This window comes from Prinia subflava, chromosome 12 (assembly GCF_021018805.1).
Source record: "Prinia subflava isolate CZ2003 ecotype Zambia chromosome 12, Cam_Psub_1.2, whole genome shotgun sequence".
NCBI classification, from domain to species: Eukaryota; Metazoa; Chordata; class Aves; order Passeriformes; family Cisticolidae; genus Prinia; species Prinia subflava.
The window spans coordinates 5,391,140-5,406,714 of record NC_086258.1 but is presented as its reverse complement, the minus strand read 5'-3'; the positions used below and the strand labels follow the sequence as shown (position 1 = coordinate 5,406,714).

Here is a 15,575-nt window from a genome sequence, read left to right as displayed (position 1 = left end):
CCGGGTGTCCCCCGGTCTCTCGCCCCCCGGCCGTGGGCTGTGTGGGGCTCTGCACTGATATCGACTCTGTTTAAGGAAACCCGACCCGAACTGGTCCCCGGGGCTTGCGGCGGCGGCGGGGCTGGGCCGGGGGCGGGGGCGGGGGGTGCGCTGAGCGCGGCGGGTCCCAGCCCGCCCCTTCCCCGCCCGCCGCCTCCGCCATGGGCGCCGCGGGGCCGCTCTGCGCCCTCCTCCTGCTGCTGGGCACCGGCACCGGCACCGGCACCGGCACCGGCACCGGCACCGGCACCGGGCCAGCCCCACCGCGCCTGGTAGTCGCCCTGCTGGCCCGGAACGCGCAGCACTCGCTGCCGCACAGCCTGGGAGCCCTGGAGCGCTTGGACTATCCCGCGGGCAGCATCGCCCTGTGGTGAGGGAGCGGGACCCCGGGGGGAGCCGGGACGCCGCGGGGAGCGGGCATCCCGCGGCGCGGTGAGCGGCACCGATCCATGGATCCTAGGGGAGGAGAGGGCTGTGGGGAACGGGCATCTCGGGGGAGCCGGGATGCTGGAGTCACAGGGACCGCAGGGATAACGGGGAGCCCCGGGGGAACGGGGATAGCGGGGGGAAGGAGGGTCCTGGGGAGTGAGGGGAATGTGAGGGGAATGGAGAGCCCAGGATAGCAGGGACCTGGAGGACAATGCCGCGGGGGTGCTGGGGAGAGAGGGGGAACTGGGGGCTCGGGGTGATCTTGGAGTAACAGGGGCCTGGGTAGACAGAACAGATTCGAAGGAATGGGAGCCTGCGGGGGCATCAGGATCCTCAGGGAGTAGAGACCTTCGGGAGGAACAGGGACCCCGCTGGTAGCAGCACCCCCAGCCCCAAAATGTTAGGGGTGGCTCTGCCCCGTGTGTGGGACCCAGCAGGGAAGCAGGAGGGGCTCGGGCTGCCCCGCGGGGAAGGGGCAGGACCCCCACCTTTCCCCTGAGGAAGCTGTGGGGCTGAGGAGGGGCACAAGGGGGTTCTGCATCATCAGGGTCAGACGCTGCCTTCCCCTCCCGGCAGGGCTCACCCTCAGTCTCCCTTTCCCAAAGACACCCCCAAGCTCCCTTTACCGTGCTGGGGGTTGGCTGGAAGAGGAGCCTTCTGTCTCCTCGTTGCGCCGCTGCCGTCTCTCGCCTGAACTTGTCGGAAACTTTTCTTCAGCTGCTTTTGTGGGGGAGCTGAGGCGGGGGCTGGCGGGGGGATCCTGGCAGGGCTGGGGCAGGGCTCAACTTCCCCCCTGCCGGGGAAGGGGGATTCTCACCTTTATCCACTGCATCCCCCGGCTACCCCCGGCTGCAGATCCTGCCTTGTCCCCTGAATCTGTCAAATCGCCATGACTCCAGTGCCCAGGGGATGTCCCGGGGCTCTTTGACAGGTCGAGGGTGCCAAGGAGTGTGAGAACTGGGGCTTTGGCCCAGTGCAAGGTGGGCTCAGCTCTGTCTGTACCGGTCTCCCTGTGAACATTGTGAGGACGAGTGGGAAAGTTGGGAACGGTGATGGTGCCCGGCAAAGGGAATGTTCAGGATGGGGGATTTTTCGCTGCCTGTTGAGTCCTTTCCTCTCACTGCTGGAACCATGGGATGCACAGGGGTACTGTGGGGTGCAGGGGGACGAAGCAATGCTCACGGTGGGCAGTCAGAAGGCTGAGGTGAGGAGAACATGTCCAGGGCTGCCACTGCGTTGAAGGGATGAGGGGCGGGAGCTGTGGAACAGCCTGGCTGGCAGTGGCACTGGGGAAGAAATTACCAGTTGGCGTTCTCCCTCCTGCCTGTGCAGCCTTGGCTCCTTCAAATTACATGTTATGTTCCCAAGCAAGTCTGTCACTGGCTCAGTCTTCTGGCCCTGTGAGCATTTCTGGAGCAGGGTGAGGTCCTGTTGTCCCTTGAGGAGGACCCCCAGAGGCTGATGTCCCCTCATCCCAGGTGTGCAACAGACCACAACTCGGACAACACGACAGCAATGCTGCAGGAGTGGCTGGGGGCGGTGGGGAAGGATTATCACTCGGTGGCCTGGAAGGTGCAAGAGGAGCCCAGGTGAGGCTGGTTGAGTGCTGGGTGGGGGCAGGTGTGGGCTGTGAGGGGCTCCTGGAGCAGCATCAACTCTCCCTGGCTGGGGGCCAGGAGGAGCGAAGCAGAGAGTGGGGCTGACTCAGCCTGCCGGCACGAACAGCCTGCACTGAGTTAGCGCACTCCCAGCGAGTGAGGTTAACCCTTGCCTCCCCCTGCCCAGCTCCTACCCTGATGAGCTTGGTCCCAAGCACTGGAGTGACAAACGCTATGAAAATGTGATGAAGTTGAAGCAGGAAGCTCTCACCTATGCCCGGGAGCAGCAGGCAGACTACATCCTGGTAAGGGGCTTGGGGCACTGCTGGGGTGGGGGCTGAGGTGGGCTTCTCTGTGTCTCCAGAACTTGTGCTGTCTCTGCAGTTCATGGACACTGACAGTGTCCTGACCAACAACCAGACCCTCAAGTTTCTCATGGCGCAGAACAAGTCAGTGGTGGCCCCCATGCTGGACTCACAGACCTTCTACTCCAACTTCTGGTGTGGCATCACACCTCAGGTATTTCCCAGAAAGCCCTGGAGAATGAGACACCCCCATGGTGGAGGAGCCCTCTGCCATGGAGGCACTGTGCTGGTGTGCCACAGGGATTCTATCGCCGGACAGCCGACTACTTCCCCACCAAGAACCGGCAGCGCCTGGGCTGCTTCCGTGTCCCCATGGTCTATGCCACCTTCCTGATCGACCTGCGGAAGGAGGAGACCTTGCACTTGGCTTTCTACCCGCCCCATCCCAACTACACCTGGGCCTTCGATGACATCATTGTCTTTGCCTACTCCTGCCAGGAGGCTGGTGAGGGTGATGGGGGTTTGGGGGGTGCAGAGGTTTGGGGGATCTGTGCTGCTCACCTGTCTCACCCGGCAGGCGCGGAGGTCTATGTGTGCAACCAGCACCACTTTGGTTACATCAATGTTCCTGTGAAGGCCCACCAGACGCTGGAGGATGATCATGCCAACTTTGTGCATCTCACGCTGGAGGCCATGGGTGAGTGCCCATGGGTGGAGGGGTCCTGGAGGCCTCCAGGTCCTGACAGGGCTGTCAGCCTCAGCTCCCAGCCTGGGGCATCTGGGCTCCACTGAAGAGTGTCACCTCTCTTCACAGTGGATGGTCCCCCCATGCAGCGCTCCAGGCACATTTCTCTCCTGCCCAGACCACTCACAAAAATGGGCTTTGATGAAGTAAGTGCCCAATGGAGCCACTCGTGTCCCCCTGTCCATCCCTCTGATTGCATCCATCTCTCTGAGTGCATCCATTGATGACAAAGCCTGAGCCCCTGTCCCCATCCTGCAGTAGCCAGGCAGGCTGTGTGTCCCCCATGACGACGTGCCCCGTTGTTGGGGCTCTCCTTTCCCTCCCCAGATCTTCCTAATCAACCTGGTGCGGAGGCCAGACCGGCGGCAGCGAATGCTGGCATCCCTGCAGGAGCTGGAGATCGTTCCACGGGTGGTGGATGCTGTGGATGGCAGGTGACCATGGGGGGACCAGTCCTCTGGTGTCACCCTGGGGAGGGGATGGGGAGCATCTAGGGGGACACCTCACTGATGCAGGCCCTCGCCTTGCAGCACCCTCAACAGCAGTGACATCAAGGTGCTGGGTGTGGACCTGCTACCCGGGTACTATGATCCCTTCTCTGGCCGCACACTCACAAAGGGCGAGGTTGGCTGCTTCCTCAGCCACTACAATATCTGGAAGGAGGTATGGGGCCACAGTGGCCATGGGGTCCCTAAGGGTCACCAGCAGTGGGAAGGGACCCTGTGAGCATCACAGATGTCTGGAGGACCTGGGGAGAAGGGGTGTCCTGCAGGGTCAGTGGCCCCAGTATGGCCCTGAGTGGTGCTGGGATAGGCTCGCACCTCTGTCTCCTCCCCCAGATCGTGTCCCGGGGGCTGGAGCAGTCGGTGGTCTTCGAGGATGATGTGCGCTTCGAGGCTGCCTTCCCAGCACGGCTGCAGCGGCTGATGGAGGAGCTGGAGCAGGCACAGCAGGAGTGGGACCTCATGTGGGTGCTGGGGATAGGGGGTGTGGGGTGGGGGTCCCTAAGGCTGGCTCTCATGGTTCCCTGGCCACTCCACAGCTACCTGGGGAGGAAACAGGTGAACGACGAGGATGAGGCACCGGTGAAAGGCGTGCGGAACCTGGTGGTGGCTGGGTACTCATACTGGACACTGGCCTATGCCATCTCCCACCGTGGGGCACAGAAGCTGCTGGCCACCAAACCCCTCTCCAAAATGCTGCCTGTGGACGAATATCTGCCCATCATGTATGACAAGCACCCCAAGTAAGGAGCAGGTTGTGCAGGAGGGTGCTGGCCTGGCCATGCCAGTGTGGGACAATGTGTTTCTTCTCCACTGTCACCCCCTGACTCAGTTCCCTCCCTTGTAGGCGTTACTCACGCTAGAGGAAAACATCTGTAGCATGAGCTCATTCTCAGCTGGCTGCTGCCTGGCCACTGGCCGCTGGAAAATGGCCCTTGGCCAGTATGGGATAGAATAACAGGAATGGAGCTGGGGCCTGATGTGGGCCCTGCACAGGGTCTTGGCCCCATGGCAAGGGACGGGGAGCAGCCCTCTGTACCCTAGTGCTGGGGGACTGTGTGGTTCCCCACCCCTGGTCAGGGGTTCATGCTGCTCTCTGGAGTGAGGGTCAGCAGTAAGGCTTTGTCTGGGGAGGGGCAGGCAGTTTAGGGGGTGAGTGAGCACCAGTGGGTGAGTGTCCTGGGAGAGAAGGGATTAGGAAACCCAGTGGGCAGGATGGAGAAACACAGGGATCAGGCATGTAAAAGGCAGGCTGGAGGTGGCTGGAGGGACAGATTAGTGCTCTGGACATGCACCAGGAGCAGCTGGAAGCCCCCTGCTTGCAGGCATAACAGCACCAGACAGCCCTGTCTCAGGGCCAGCTGGATGCTGTGCCAGAGACCCACTCTGTGCCAAGAGCCAGCCCCAGCCGGTGGGGAGCGACAGGTCCTGTCCTCTCTGTAATCCCTCCACAGTCCCTGCCCAGCCTTCTCCAGCTCCATGCCTGGTACCCCACATCCCTCCCTATCCCCTGCCCTGCATGGAGCCTCCCCTGGGTGGTTGATATAGTTTTCCCAGTGCTTTTTCTCCTCTGTGCCATGCTCTGTAAGCCAGTTTCTCCTCTCGGGTCTGCTCCACTTTCTCCAGCGAGGATTACAAGCAGCACTTCTCCCCACGGGATTTGCTTGTATTTTCGGCTCACCCCCTCCTGGTTTATCCCACTCACTATGCTGGGGACAGCAACTGGCTGAGTGACACCGAGACTTCCACCATCTGGGATGATGATGCCAAGAAGACTGACTGGGTTGGCTCGCAGAAGACTCTGAGGGACTCACGGGGCAGTGCAGGCCACCTCCGCTCCACAGCCCGTGATGAGCTCTGATGGTGAGCAAGGCTGTGAGACCCGGGCACAGGGGACAGAGCAGCTGGGGAGCATCTCTCTGCAAGTGCCATGTTCAGATGTGTCCCACATGCCTAGCTTGTTTTTGTCACGGGGCAGCAGCTCTCTCCGTTAGACTCAAAGCATTGGGAAATAGAGAACAGACTGTCTCTTCCAGGTGGGGAAAGGGGTGGGGACAGAGATTTCCCATGTGGGGCTGCACTGGGCTGGAGGGGACATGGGGACAGGGCTCTCCACCTCCCTGAGTCCGTGCTGCTCCCTCAGGTGAGGAAGGGAGAACGCTCCTTTGCCTGCTGCAAAAGCCTCCTCAGTGCAGAAAGAGCTGGGGCCTCTCCCAGGGGAATGTTTCACCCCAGCCCTGCTTGCTCCCCTCAGAAATGGGTCTCCTTGAGGCTGTGCATCTGTGGGATGGCCATGCAGGCAGGCGACCCACAGTGGCTCAGCCCCAGGACAGCACAGACACAGTTAATGCTGGGTCAGACTTTCCCTGCCTGAGGTTGCTTGTCCTGGCAGCAGAACTGCCCTGGGAGCTGCCAGACTGGGGGAGGCTGGAAAACAGCCCTCCCACTGCCTCGGCTGCAGGCGTGAACATGTCAGGGCTGCTCCTGCCGTGACCACTAATGTCTGTGTCCATGTCTCCTAGAAATGAGGGATTGTGATCCAGTGGGGAGCACCGTGGGCAAGGACCAAGCAACTGCCCACTCCCACTCAAGAGATGCAGCTGCCCTGGACACAGCCCCACAGGTTCTTTGAATCTGCATGTGACAAATCCACCCAAGGCAGGATTTGCCCCAGGAAAGCCTCTCCCTGCCAAGTGGAGAGACCAGGGGAGCACTGTGCTCCATCTCTGCCGAGGACACTTCTCCAGGACAGTTTCAAGCGATGCCAACTCTGCTGTCTCCCACCAGCCCGGACTTTGGGGAGAGGACTTTGGTCTGGCACCTGTGGTGGCCTCCTGCCACTGACTGGGCTTGTCCCTCATGCCATGCCTGGGGGGAAGCCCAGCGAGGATTAAAGCAGACTGAGCTGATGTGCTGGGTGCTGGCATTGCCCCAAGTTCCCAGGGCATTACTCCACTGGGGTCACCTCGGTGCTGCAGGGGCAAGAGTCTGGCAGCTCCTCCAGCTGGGAACTTTGGGAATGAAATCTGTAAGGGAGAAAGAGAGGGGAGAGGTGGAGTGGGGAGGAAGACTGAAGTTTACGCTTGGTGTCTGGGTGGAAAAGGTGGGTAGCATCTTCACAGAGCTCAGCTCTCCCCTGGGAATGGAGGTGATGGAGCAGCAGGTGCATGCCTTGGTAGCAGACACCCACAGTGAAATGTGTGAGACTACCTAGTGATTCAGGAAAGCATCATTTGGGGCAGGTGGAACAGTTACACAGGGACCTCCTGAAGGAAAACAACCAGCTGCAGATCACACGAGACCTGAGGATCTGAGTGGATCTACTGGGGAACAGGGAGAAGGAGATGGCCAAGTGCTCGTTCTGCAAGTGCAGGATCCCAGCCAGAATAGACATGGGTGAGGAAGGGAAGACAGGTTGGGGATGCTTTTGCTTCCCAGCTCTTCCCCTGGTCCCAGGCAGCCTCAGTGCTCCAGGAGGAGCTCAGGAGCTCGGGATTGAGCAGAAGGTCTGGTGCAGGCTAGAGCAGAGGATGGAAGCCACAGCAACACTGTGGTATACCTCAGCCAAGTGTCCCAGTGCTTGTTTCAGCACCTGCTGGCATGCAGGAGCTGCCTTTGCTGGGTGTCTCAATATTTGTGGGATACAGAGCTGGGCAGGACATGCTGGCACAGACCAGGACTCTGGGACACAGCAGTGGTGAGCACACACTGCCTGTCTGCCCTCTCCACCATTAGACCTGCAACGGGTCTCTGGGAAGCCAGGACTCCTGCAGCTGTTGGAAACTCATTTTGGCCAAAACCACTGAACTCAAAACACTGTGAGGCCAGCCCTGAAACTTGCTGCAGCTCAGTGGGAGCAGCACGTTATGAGATTCCAGGCTCTTCATGCTTGCCAGTTTCTCAACAAAGCTGAAATGCCTTTGGACTCTACAGAAGTAGCTCCTATTGCTCTCCGTTTCTCACTAGGAGCCTCCCTCCAAACTGTGCTGGCCCAACAGGGATGGGAACATGGATTTGAGCTGAAGTGGCAAGCACAACCCAAGCTTGGCAGGCAGCGCACGGAAGAGGCAGGAGCAGGGCAGAGTCAGGGTGAGGGTTTATTTAATTTCTGTGCCAAACTGAGGTATGGAGTCTCTGCAGGGATGCTAGTGGGACACAAGCTGCCTGGATTGGTGCGGGGATGGAAGGAGGCTGCCCCAGCGCCCAGCCAGGCTGCCCAGCTGTGCCAGCTCTGCTCCGCACTACGGTCACTCCAGAGAGCCCGCAGCACCCTGTCCATTGGCCACAAGGGTCCCCAGGGGTTTGTGTCAGCCCCTGTCCCCTGGCTCTGTGGGCGCCCGGCTCTGGAGGTGCTCCAGCAGGCAGGTCACTGCCTGGGCCAGGATCTGCTCCAGCTTCTCCCGTTCCCCAGCACTGAACGGAGACAGGACGTAGTCGGGCACTGTCACACCCCCCTCTGGCCGCCCGATGCCGATCCTGAGCCGGGTCATCTCCTGGGGAGGAAGGAAGAGAGCTGGGGGAGCTTCACCTCACGTGTTCAGACACAGCTAGGCAAGGTGACAGTGCTGAGAGGGAGGCTGGGCAGCAAGGGAGCAGCTCCTCATGTTTTCCAGGCGGTTTTGAGTGCTTGCTCCAAGAAACATAATTTTGGAAGAGGCTTTTGCTGGGCTGTGCTGACATCCCAGGCTCCTGCCAGGCCTGGCAGAGCCACTCAGGCTAATTGTTTCCATGTCCTCTAGGCGGCCAAACAGACAACAGCCCTCTGGGAAGAAGGGGAAGGAGAAAAGGGGGGAAAGGGAGCAGGGGTTTGTCTGAGGGGAATCAGGAAAAGGGGAGTGGGGGAACAAGCCATGCATTTAGGGGGGCACAGGACTGATCTCCTTCCACTGAATTCACTCACATTGGAGTGCAAAGCACTGATGCAGGATTGGACCCCGTTGTGTCCCCTTAGGAAAGAAAGAGAAAACCCACAGTTAGTCTGTAAGAGAGACCTCCCCACATAGCCCTGGGGTCTCCTGCTGCAGGAATGTGGGAATGTGGTCCCAGCCAAGGGCTGCAGTCCCCATGTCCTGGTTCTGCAGGAGCTCCAGCCCTGGAGGCTCAGAGCAGCTGGCAGGGGGTTTGAGGGAAGCAGGGCTAGCACAGCACATTCTGTGTGTCAGCTCTTGCTGCAGCTGGCGCCTGTATGACTGAGCACTGGGGCTCAGCACCATACCTGCCCCATCCTGCAGTGGAAGCTTTCCCAGCTTAAATGTCTGCAGCCTGCCCTGGGAGCTGGCACTGGGCAGGCACAGTGGAGGCAGAGTGCTATAAAAAACCCATGTGGTGTGGTCAATGGGCTGAATCCAGCCCATAGCCGCTTCCAGGAGGCTCCCTGCCCTCCCTGCCAGGGTGGGAACTGGGAGGCTGCCCAAACAGCCAGCTGTTACCTCTGCAATGGATCAAGCCCAGGAGAAGAGCTGAAACATGACAAGGCTGGTGGGATGGGGCCAAGCCCATCAGTCTGCATGGGCATGTTAAAGCCTCAAACCAGCTCACACAGAGAGCTGGGGCTACACCATACCTTGCGCTGCCTCCCAGCTTGATTGCCACCTTGCCCAGAGCCTTGTCCAGGTCGTCGTGAACCAGGTAAATGTCTTCAGGGCCAAGGCTGTAGATCTCAGCTTTGGAAACAGACATACAACCCAAGCAATGTCTCCCCCTAGACAGACTCACTAGGCCCTGGCTCTACAGAGTGGGGCTATGATGAGCCATGGAGGGCAGGGAGACAGCAGGGCTGTCACAGGGGGCTGATGGCACTAGAGGCTTTGGGGCTGACCCAATTGCTCACCAGCACTGGCAACGCTGAGCCCATTGAGGTTCATGAACCTCCGTGGCTTGAGCAGCACCATCTCCAGTCCGTGGACTGTGGCCAGGGCCACATCAGCACAGCACCGCTTGTCCACTCGCCAGCTCTCGGCCACTGCCAGCTGCCGGGCCAGCCGGTCCAGCACCTCCATGCCCACACTGTGCCGTGTGCCTCGCAGCCCGTAGTTGCCCAGGCCGGCCACCTGTGTGACAGGTGTCAACAGGGCTCTGACACCACCATGAGGCCCCTGGCCCCTGCATGGGTCGGATCTCCCCCAGCATGTTTCAGACCTGCCCCATCCATGCTCCCCACAGCTGGCTGGGTCCTCACCGCCTCCATCCCCATCGCATTCCCTTCAGTCCCTCTTCCCTCGGTGCTCCCCTCACAGCCCTGACAGCGCCGGTGCTCTCCCATGACCTGATCCCCTCCTTCACTACCCTCACAGCCCCGCCCCCTCTGCTCGCCTCACAGTCCTGATGCACCCTGTTCTCCTCACAGTCCCGTTCCCCAGATTCCCCCGTTCCTCTCACAGTCTCGCTGCCCTCACAGCCCCCTGCCTCCCTTTCCCCTCACAGCCACGTTGCCCTCACAATCACTGCCCCACATTCCCCTCATAGTCCAGCTCCCTGCGCTCCCCTCACAGCCGCGCTCCCCCCGCTCCCCCCCTGCCCTCACCATGGCGCGCGGCCCCGCCCGCCCCACGAGCGCTCGCGCGCGCCCCGCCACCTCCGCCGCCAGCATCGCCCTCCTCGCCCGCGTGACGTCACGCCCGCGCGCCGCTCAGCGTCCCGCTCACGTGGCCTCTCTCCCGCCGCCATCTTCGTTACGGGCAGCGCCGCCATCTTTCTAGCGGGCGGCGGGGCGGTGTCGCGGTGTCGGGGGCGGTGTCGCGGGCGGTGTCGCGGTGTCGGGGGCGGTGTCGCGGTGTCGGGGGTGGTGTCGCCGCTGTGATAATGCTGGGCGGGCCCACTGGTCGTCGAGGTGGTAGTGAGGACGGCGAGGCGCGTTAACGGGGCGTTACTAGTCGCCGCGGCCTGGGAACGCCGTCGAGCCGGGAGAAACTCTGTAGAGGGTCCCCGAGGGACTTGCAGGAGCAGTGAATGCCCAGGACTAGGCCCCGTGTTTTGTGTGTTTGTGCCTGTTCCGTCTCCACGCACCTGCCGGCCCTTGGGATACGGCTGGATGAGGGAACACATCACTCCTCACTGTCCCCAAACCATCCTTCAGGCCTGGGTGGAGCCTCACCCACCTAGCAGGGCAGAGCTTTCTTCCAGGGCACTGTGACAGTTCCCCAGCCCAGCAGCACATCACTGTGAAATTGCTCATCTTCAAAGTCCTTCCACACTAGCTGCAGTCAGGAATCCAAGTGAAGATCTCAACTCTTTAGTTCTTAAAAGATTTATTTTAAAATTAGAAATGCATCATATTTTTGGAAGAGGCAGAAATTTTGCCCCTGTCTTTGGGCCAGCTCTTGGGCAGCCTTTGGGTGGTGTCCAAAATCCCCAAAGCTCAGGGCCTGGAGCTGGAATGGTCCCAAGCACTGGCAGCTCATTTCCATGCAGGGAACAAGCAGAACTTCGGAAGCTTTGCAAAGTGTCTCTACACCCATCCCTTGTGCAGGTTGCTCCTAGCAAGTGAATGACTCTGGTTCCTCTGACCTCTTATTCCATAATAACAAAAAGGATATTAAAACCTGGGCAAATCCCAGGCTGTACATCCCATGTTTGGCAGTCTGGAGCACTAATCTTCTCTAACTTGTCCCCAGGTCCCCCATTGTGACACTCCCCAGAGGCTGAATGGGTGCTGGCCCAGCCAAAGCCTGCAAGGTCTGACCAGCAGAAGGATGTACAAGGGACTCCACAGCTCAAAGCACCAACGCTGCTGGAGAAACCATCACTGAATAAAAGGAATTTTCAAAACCGTTAGCAACGCTGAGGGCTCCCCTGGAGGTAGGATGAGATTCTTCATGGCTGGTAAAACAAGTAAGAAGTCTTTTGTTGTTGTTTTCCTGGTTTGCTACAGGGAAATCCTTTGGTCCTTAGGGAAAAGATGGATGAAGGGGTGGTAGGGGAGCCTGGCTCATGGCAGATCAGGTGTTGCCCTCTCCCACCTTACCCCCCTCACCTGGTGTTGAAGCTGGTCCCTACCAGCACCTATTCACAGTGAAACTGGAATGTGGGTGGCTGTAAAACGTCCTTGAAAAGAAAACTTTGTTGCCATGTTGAGGTGTTCACAGGAGTCAGCACCACTACACACCTTGTGCCAAGGAGCTGAGGCACTACAGCTTTTAAGCTACAGCTTTAAAAGGTTTTTTTAAAACTGTAAAAATGTTGTAAGGAAGAAATATTCTTCTATGGGCTCAGAATCTTAACGTATTGGGTATCAACAGCTGCCAGAGTGGGAGAGCTGTGGGTGGGTGCTGTCGAGAGGGTGAGAAGCCCCCTGACACTGCAGACCTCAGCATCTTCCCCATATCATCACAGATATCTCAGGTGGTGGATTCCTCACCTGGCCAAGACTGAATCAGTAAAGTGCTTTAAATCACATAATTTGCACCTGGTCCTGCAGTTGCATCCTGCACTGGACTCGTTAGGGCTGGAGAGAGTTGAGCAGGAGAGCACTTGTGCTGTGGAGAGTGACACACCATTCCCACTGCTCATCCCACCAGCCCTGGGTGCTCTCTAGCTCCATGTGGATCTGAGAGAGGCCCTTGCCAGTGACTAGAAGAAAAAACTGATGCGAGAGGCCACTGTTTTGCAGCCTGTTGATGAGAATAATTTCTCTTCTTCTGGGAAGTAGGGGATGCTGTCAGCCACTTCCTGGACGACACCTGGGTGTACCTCGAGGCCTTGCTGGACAAGCTCACTGATGACACACTGCTTTACATGGTAGTGCTTCAGTGGGAGGAAAGGCACAACAAAATCAATGAGATGTTCATTAATGATCCCAGATTTCCAGAAGCCACCTGCACAAGGAAAGGAAGAGAAGGTTTTACCTTCAGAGAGTCTCTGCAGTCTCTGCAATTCAAAGAGCTGCTTTGTGTGAAGTCAAAATACTTTGCTGAAGAGAGATCTTGTTGGTTTTGTACAAGAATGGGGTTGAACCCATCAGTTGTCACCTTCCTTCCAAACAGACTGGTTCTCCAGGAATGGAGGGATTTAGCTTGTCTCGTCAGAATTTAGGCTTTGCTCCCTGTGCTAAGGGAAATGCAAGGAGGTCCAGGCATGCAGTGGGGATTGATATAGCTCAGTGCTGTTCTGGCAAGTGTGCTGTGCAGTCTGCCAGCCTCCAGCTGCAAATACACCTTGTCTCCAAAGAACTTTGCTAAATATGGCAACAGGTCTGCTGCCTCAGAAGCTGGTTCCCTTCACCAGGAAACCTCAAGGAGATCGCAGTTCCAATCCCTCAAAAACCCCCCCGTCCCTTTCTGGTTGCCTGGGAGGAGGCAAGTGGTGTGGGTGGCTTCCTAGAACAGGCCAGGCTGCCTGTGCTGAGCTGTGGGGCTACAGGAGGAGCTCAGCTCCATGGACTCACTCTGAGGGTTTTCAAACACGGCCTTGGAGATGGCTGGCTCCAGGTCCTGCAAGCTGATCTCCTCCCGGTCCTTGCGGGCACGCCACAGAGCCAATGTCACGTTGTTGATCTGCTCCCCTCCTGCATTGCTGCACAAGAATGAGAGGCTTATCCAGTGTGTACCCAGGAAAACGGTGTCTCAGGTGGCACCTGACACCCACCAGCCTGCAGAGAGCAAGCCAGCAGATCCCAGCTGCCTGGCCCAAAATAACTCCTGTAGAGGCAGCCAAATAACATGCAGAGGAGGCTTTTTCACAGTCTCCAGATCTGTCTGTTCACAGTGAGATAGCATCTCTTGGCAGTTGTAGAGGCTCAAGGCTTGGAGAAGGAAAGGCAAAACAAGTGTGTACCCTCAAGTAGGTGTGACCTCTGCCCAAATGAGCAGCAGTGAGCTGCAAGGCCCCATGGAGAGGCCTCTCTCACCTGATGAAGATGAAGATGGCTTTGCGGTAGTTGGTCCCGTACACAACCCATGAGGGTCCCAGGAACGGGATGATCACATCAATCAGGCCTGGGTGCATCTTGTCCATCTCATCAAAGAGAAACGCTGACCGTCCACAGTTTGTCAAGTTCCCTTGGATCCAGCGCTTCAGGCTTTCCTAGGAAAAACATCCACAAGCTGTAAGGCAGTGAGATGGCAAGGAAGGCTCAAGCACACAGAGTAAAGGCTGAGGCAGGAGCTAAAGAAGAGCCAAAGGCGCTGCAAGCAGCATGTCCCTGCACAGCACCACACTTGGAGCTCAAAGACCCAGTGCTGGGGAGGCCCTTTTATTCTGGGTTTTACAGTAGCTGTTTACCAGCTTTTTTTAGCCCACTGTAGGTCTTTTATTGCAGATTTAAAGGAGGCAGCACACTAAAGCTGGAGATTCAGACTCCTACAGCTCCCTGTGTTCTTCTCGTTCCCTGTTGTACCTACACAGTTCTCAGCTTCTTGCCAGCTCCTGTTCTGATGCAGAAACATGTGCCTGCACTGACCCAGAACAGCTCTTTATCATGGCTGAAGGTTCTTGCCAGCCCACAGAAAACCACTCACATTGCCTGGGGGCATGTGTAACTCCTAATTGAAGCACTTCAGCCAGGAAGGGATTTACTTTTCCAAAAGCATTTCCTCTAAGGACCACAATACAACAAATAACTTCTCCAAACACCCAGAAACTAAAAGTCCAGGTGTGCTGAATCCTCACTCTGCTGAGAATCTGGCATTTTGATTTCTCTCTTTTCTCAGCTCTAAGAGACAGAATGGCACCATGGAGAGCCTGGAGCTGCTGTTAGGGAGCTGTGTGCTCTGTGAGGAGTGGATTACAAGTCTAGTGATATGCAGGTTTTTACAGCCATCAGGCTGTTTGGAAAGCAATGGGAAAATTTTAGTGCCTTTCATCTAAGCCAAGCACTTTTGTTTGTGCGTTCAAAGAGCTGTGTAAATATTTAAGAATGAGACCATGATCAGGGCAAGGACTGCTGTGGAGAGGACGAAAGCAATAACTGAGTATATCACAGTTACTAGTGGATCCTTCAGCCAGTGTATGGAGCTACTCACTCAGCTGTGTTTGTCTGAAAGGGTAAAACAAAGAGCTTTTATTCCTACTGCACTTCGGGAAACAGCTTGAATGCATATGTCCTGAGGATCAAGACAGACACAGCCAAAACCCCCCAGTCAAATGGCAGAGCTGAGCAGTGTCCCTTACCTTGTACTGCTCTAGCAGCTCAGCGTGGGGGAAATGCACTATGGGGGAGAAGTGGTGAACATAGGGGCTCTGGAGCCCCCTCTGGAAGAGGTAGCGGATGAGCATGGAGCTCACGTAGGTTTTGCCTGTTCCTGTCGAGCCGTGGAAGGACATCACGAGGGGTTTCACTGGATTCGGGTTCTTCAGGAACTCCCTCAAGCCCTTCATCACCTGCTGCCTCACCAGGGGCTGCCCCACCAGATTCGTGGCCAAGTCAAACTCCAGACCTGAAACGAAGTGAAACCAGGACGTGGAGACCGCGGCATGTCATGGCTGTCCCGTCCCTGGGGGCAGCCCCGCTCGGCCCTGGCATCCCCGGGGCCGCACGGCCGAGAGACCCCGCTCCAAGGGACGCCCCGGGAAGGCTCTCCTGGAGACGCGCTGGCTCCCGGGATCCCCCCGCCTGCTGCCTCCCGCCTCGGCGGCTGCCCCCAGACCCCCTTCCCGGCCGGCCGCTCCCGCTGACCGCGCAGATCGGGCCCGAAGCCGCACTCGCAGTCCGCTGAGAAGCCGCAGCGCAGCGCCCACAGGTCCCAGGCACCGGCGGGGCGGGCGGCGGCCGCCAGCAGCACCAGCAGGACCCGGACCGGGAGCGGGGCTGGGGCCGCTCCGGGGGCCATGGCGGCCGCGGCTCCCACACCGCCCGCACTACAACTCCCAGCGTGCCCCGCGCGGAGGCGGGACCAGAGGGGGCGGGGCCTGTAGGGCGGTATAATCCAAAGAGGTGGGGCCATGCAGCAAGTGGGCGTGGCCTGACCCGTATCGCCCCGCCTCCCACCTGGACAGGGTCCCTGTGCCCCCCTGTGTCCCC

At 58.5% G+C, this 15,575-nt stretch overlaps 3 protein-coding genes across 3 annotated transcripts; 1 reads left to right on the top strand and 2 right to left on the bottom strand.

The window, feature by feature from the left end:
• Positions 1–220: 220 nt before the first annotated feature.
• CERCAM (cerebral endothelial cell adhesion molecule) lies at positions 221–6,528 on the top strand. Its single transcript, XM_063409833.1, has 13 exons — positions 221–409; positions 1,947–2,057; positions 2,254–2,371; positions 2,451–2,585; positions 2,672–2,876; positions 2,949–3,068; positions 3,186–3,262; positions 3,444–3,550; positions 3,647–3,779; positions 3,956–4,083; positions 4,159–4,362; positions 5,246–5,482; positions 6,142–6,528. Exons 2-12 carry the CDS (start codon positions 1,984–1,986, stop codon positions 5,478–5,480), a joined length of 1,536 nt encoding a protein of 511 aa, XP_063265903.1. The 5' UTR covers positions 221–409; positions 1,947–1,983; the 3' UTR covers positions 5,481–5,482; positions 6,142–6,528.
• A 1,175-nt stretch (positions 6,529–7,703) lies between these two features.
• Positions 7,704–10,025, bottom strand: PTRH1 (peptidyl-tRNA hydrolase 1 homolog). The gene is given in 5 exon segments (XM_063409838.1): positions 7,704–8,112; positions 8,520–8,565; positions 9,183–9,282; positions 9,450–9,700; positions 9,702–10,025. Coding segments are annotated over 5 exon segments (630 nt in total). The 5' UTR covers positions 9,749–10,025; the 3' UTR covers positions 7,704–7,926.
• An 824-nt stretch (positions 10,026–10,849) lies between these two features.
• TOR2A (torsin family 2 member A) lies at positions 10,850–15,513 on the bottom strand. Its single transcript, XM_063409834.1, has 5 exons — positions 15,231–15,513; positions 14,726–14,991; positions 13,464–13,639; positions 13,002–13,129; positions 10,850–12,432 (listed from the first exon to the last, which is right to left on the bottom strand). Exons 1-5 carry the CDS (start codon positions 15,496–15,498, stop codon positions 12,188–12,190), a joined length of 1,083 nt encoding a protein of 360 aa, XP_063265904.1. The 5' UTR covers positions 15,499–15,513; the 3' UTR covers positions 10,850–12,187.
• Positions 15,514–15,575: the final 62 nt, after the last annotated feature.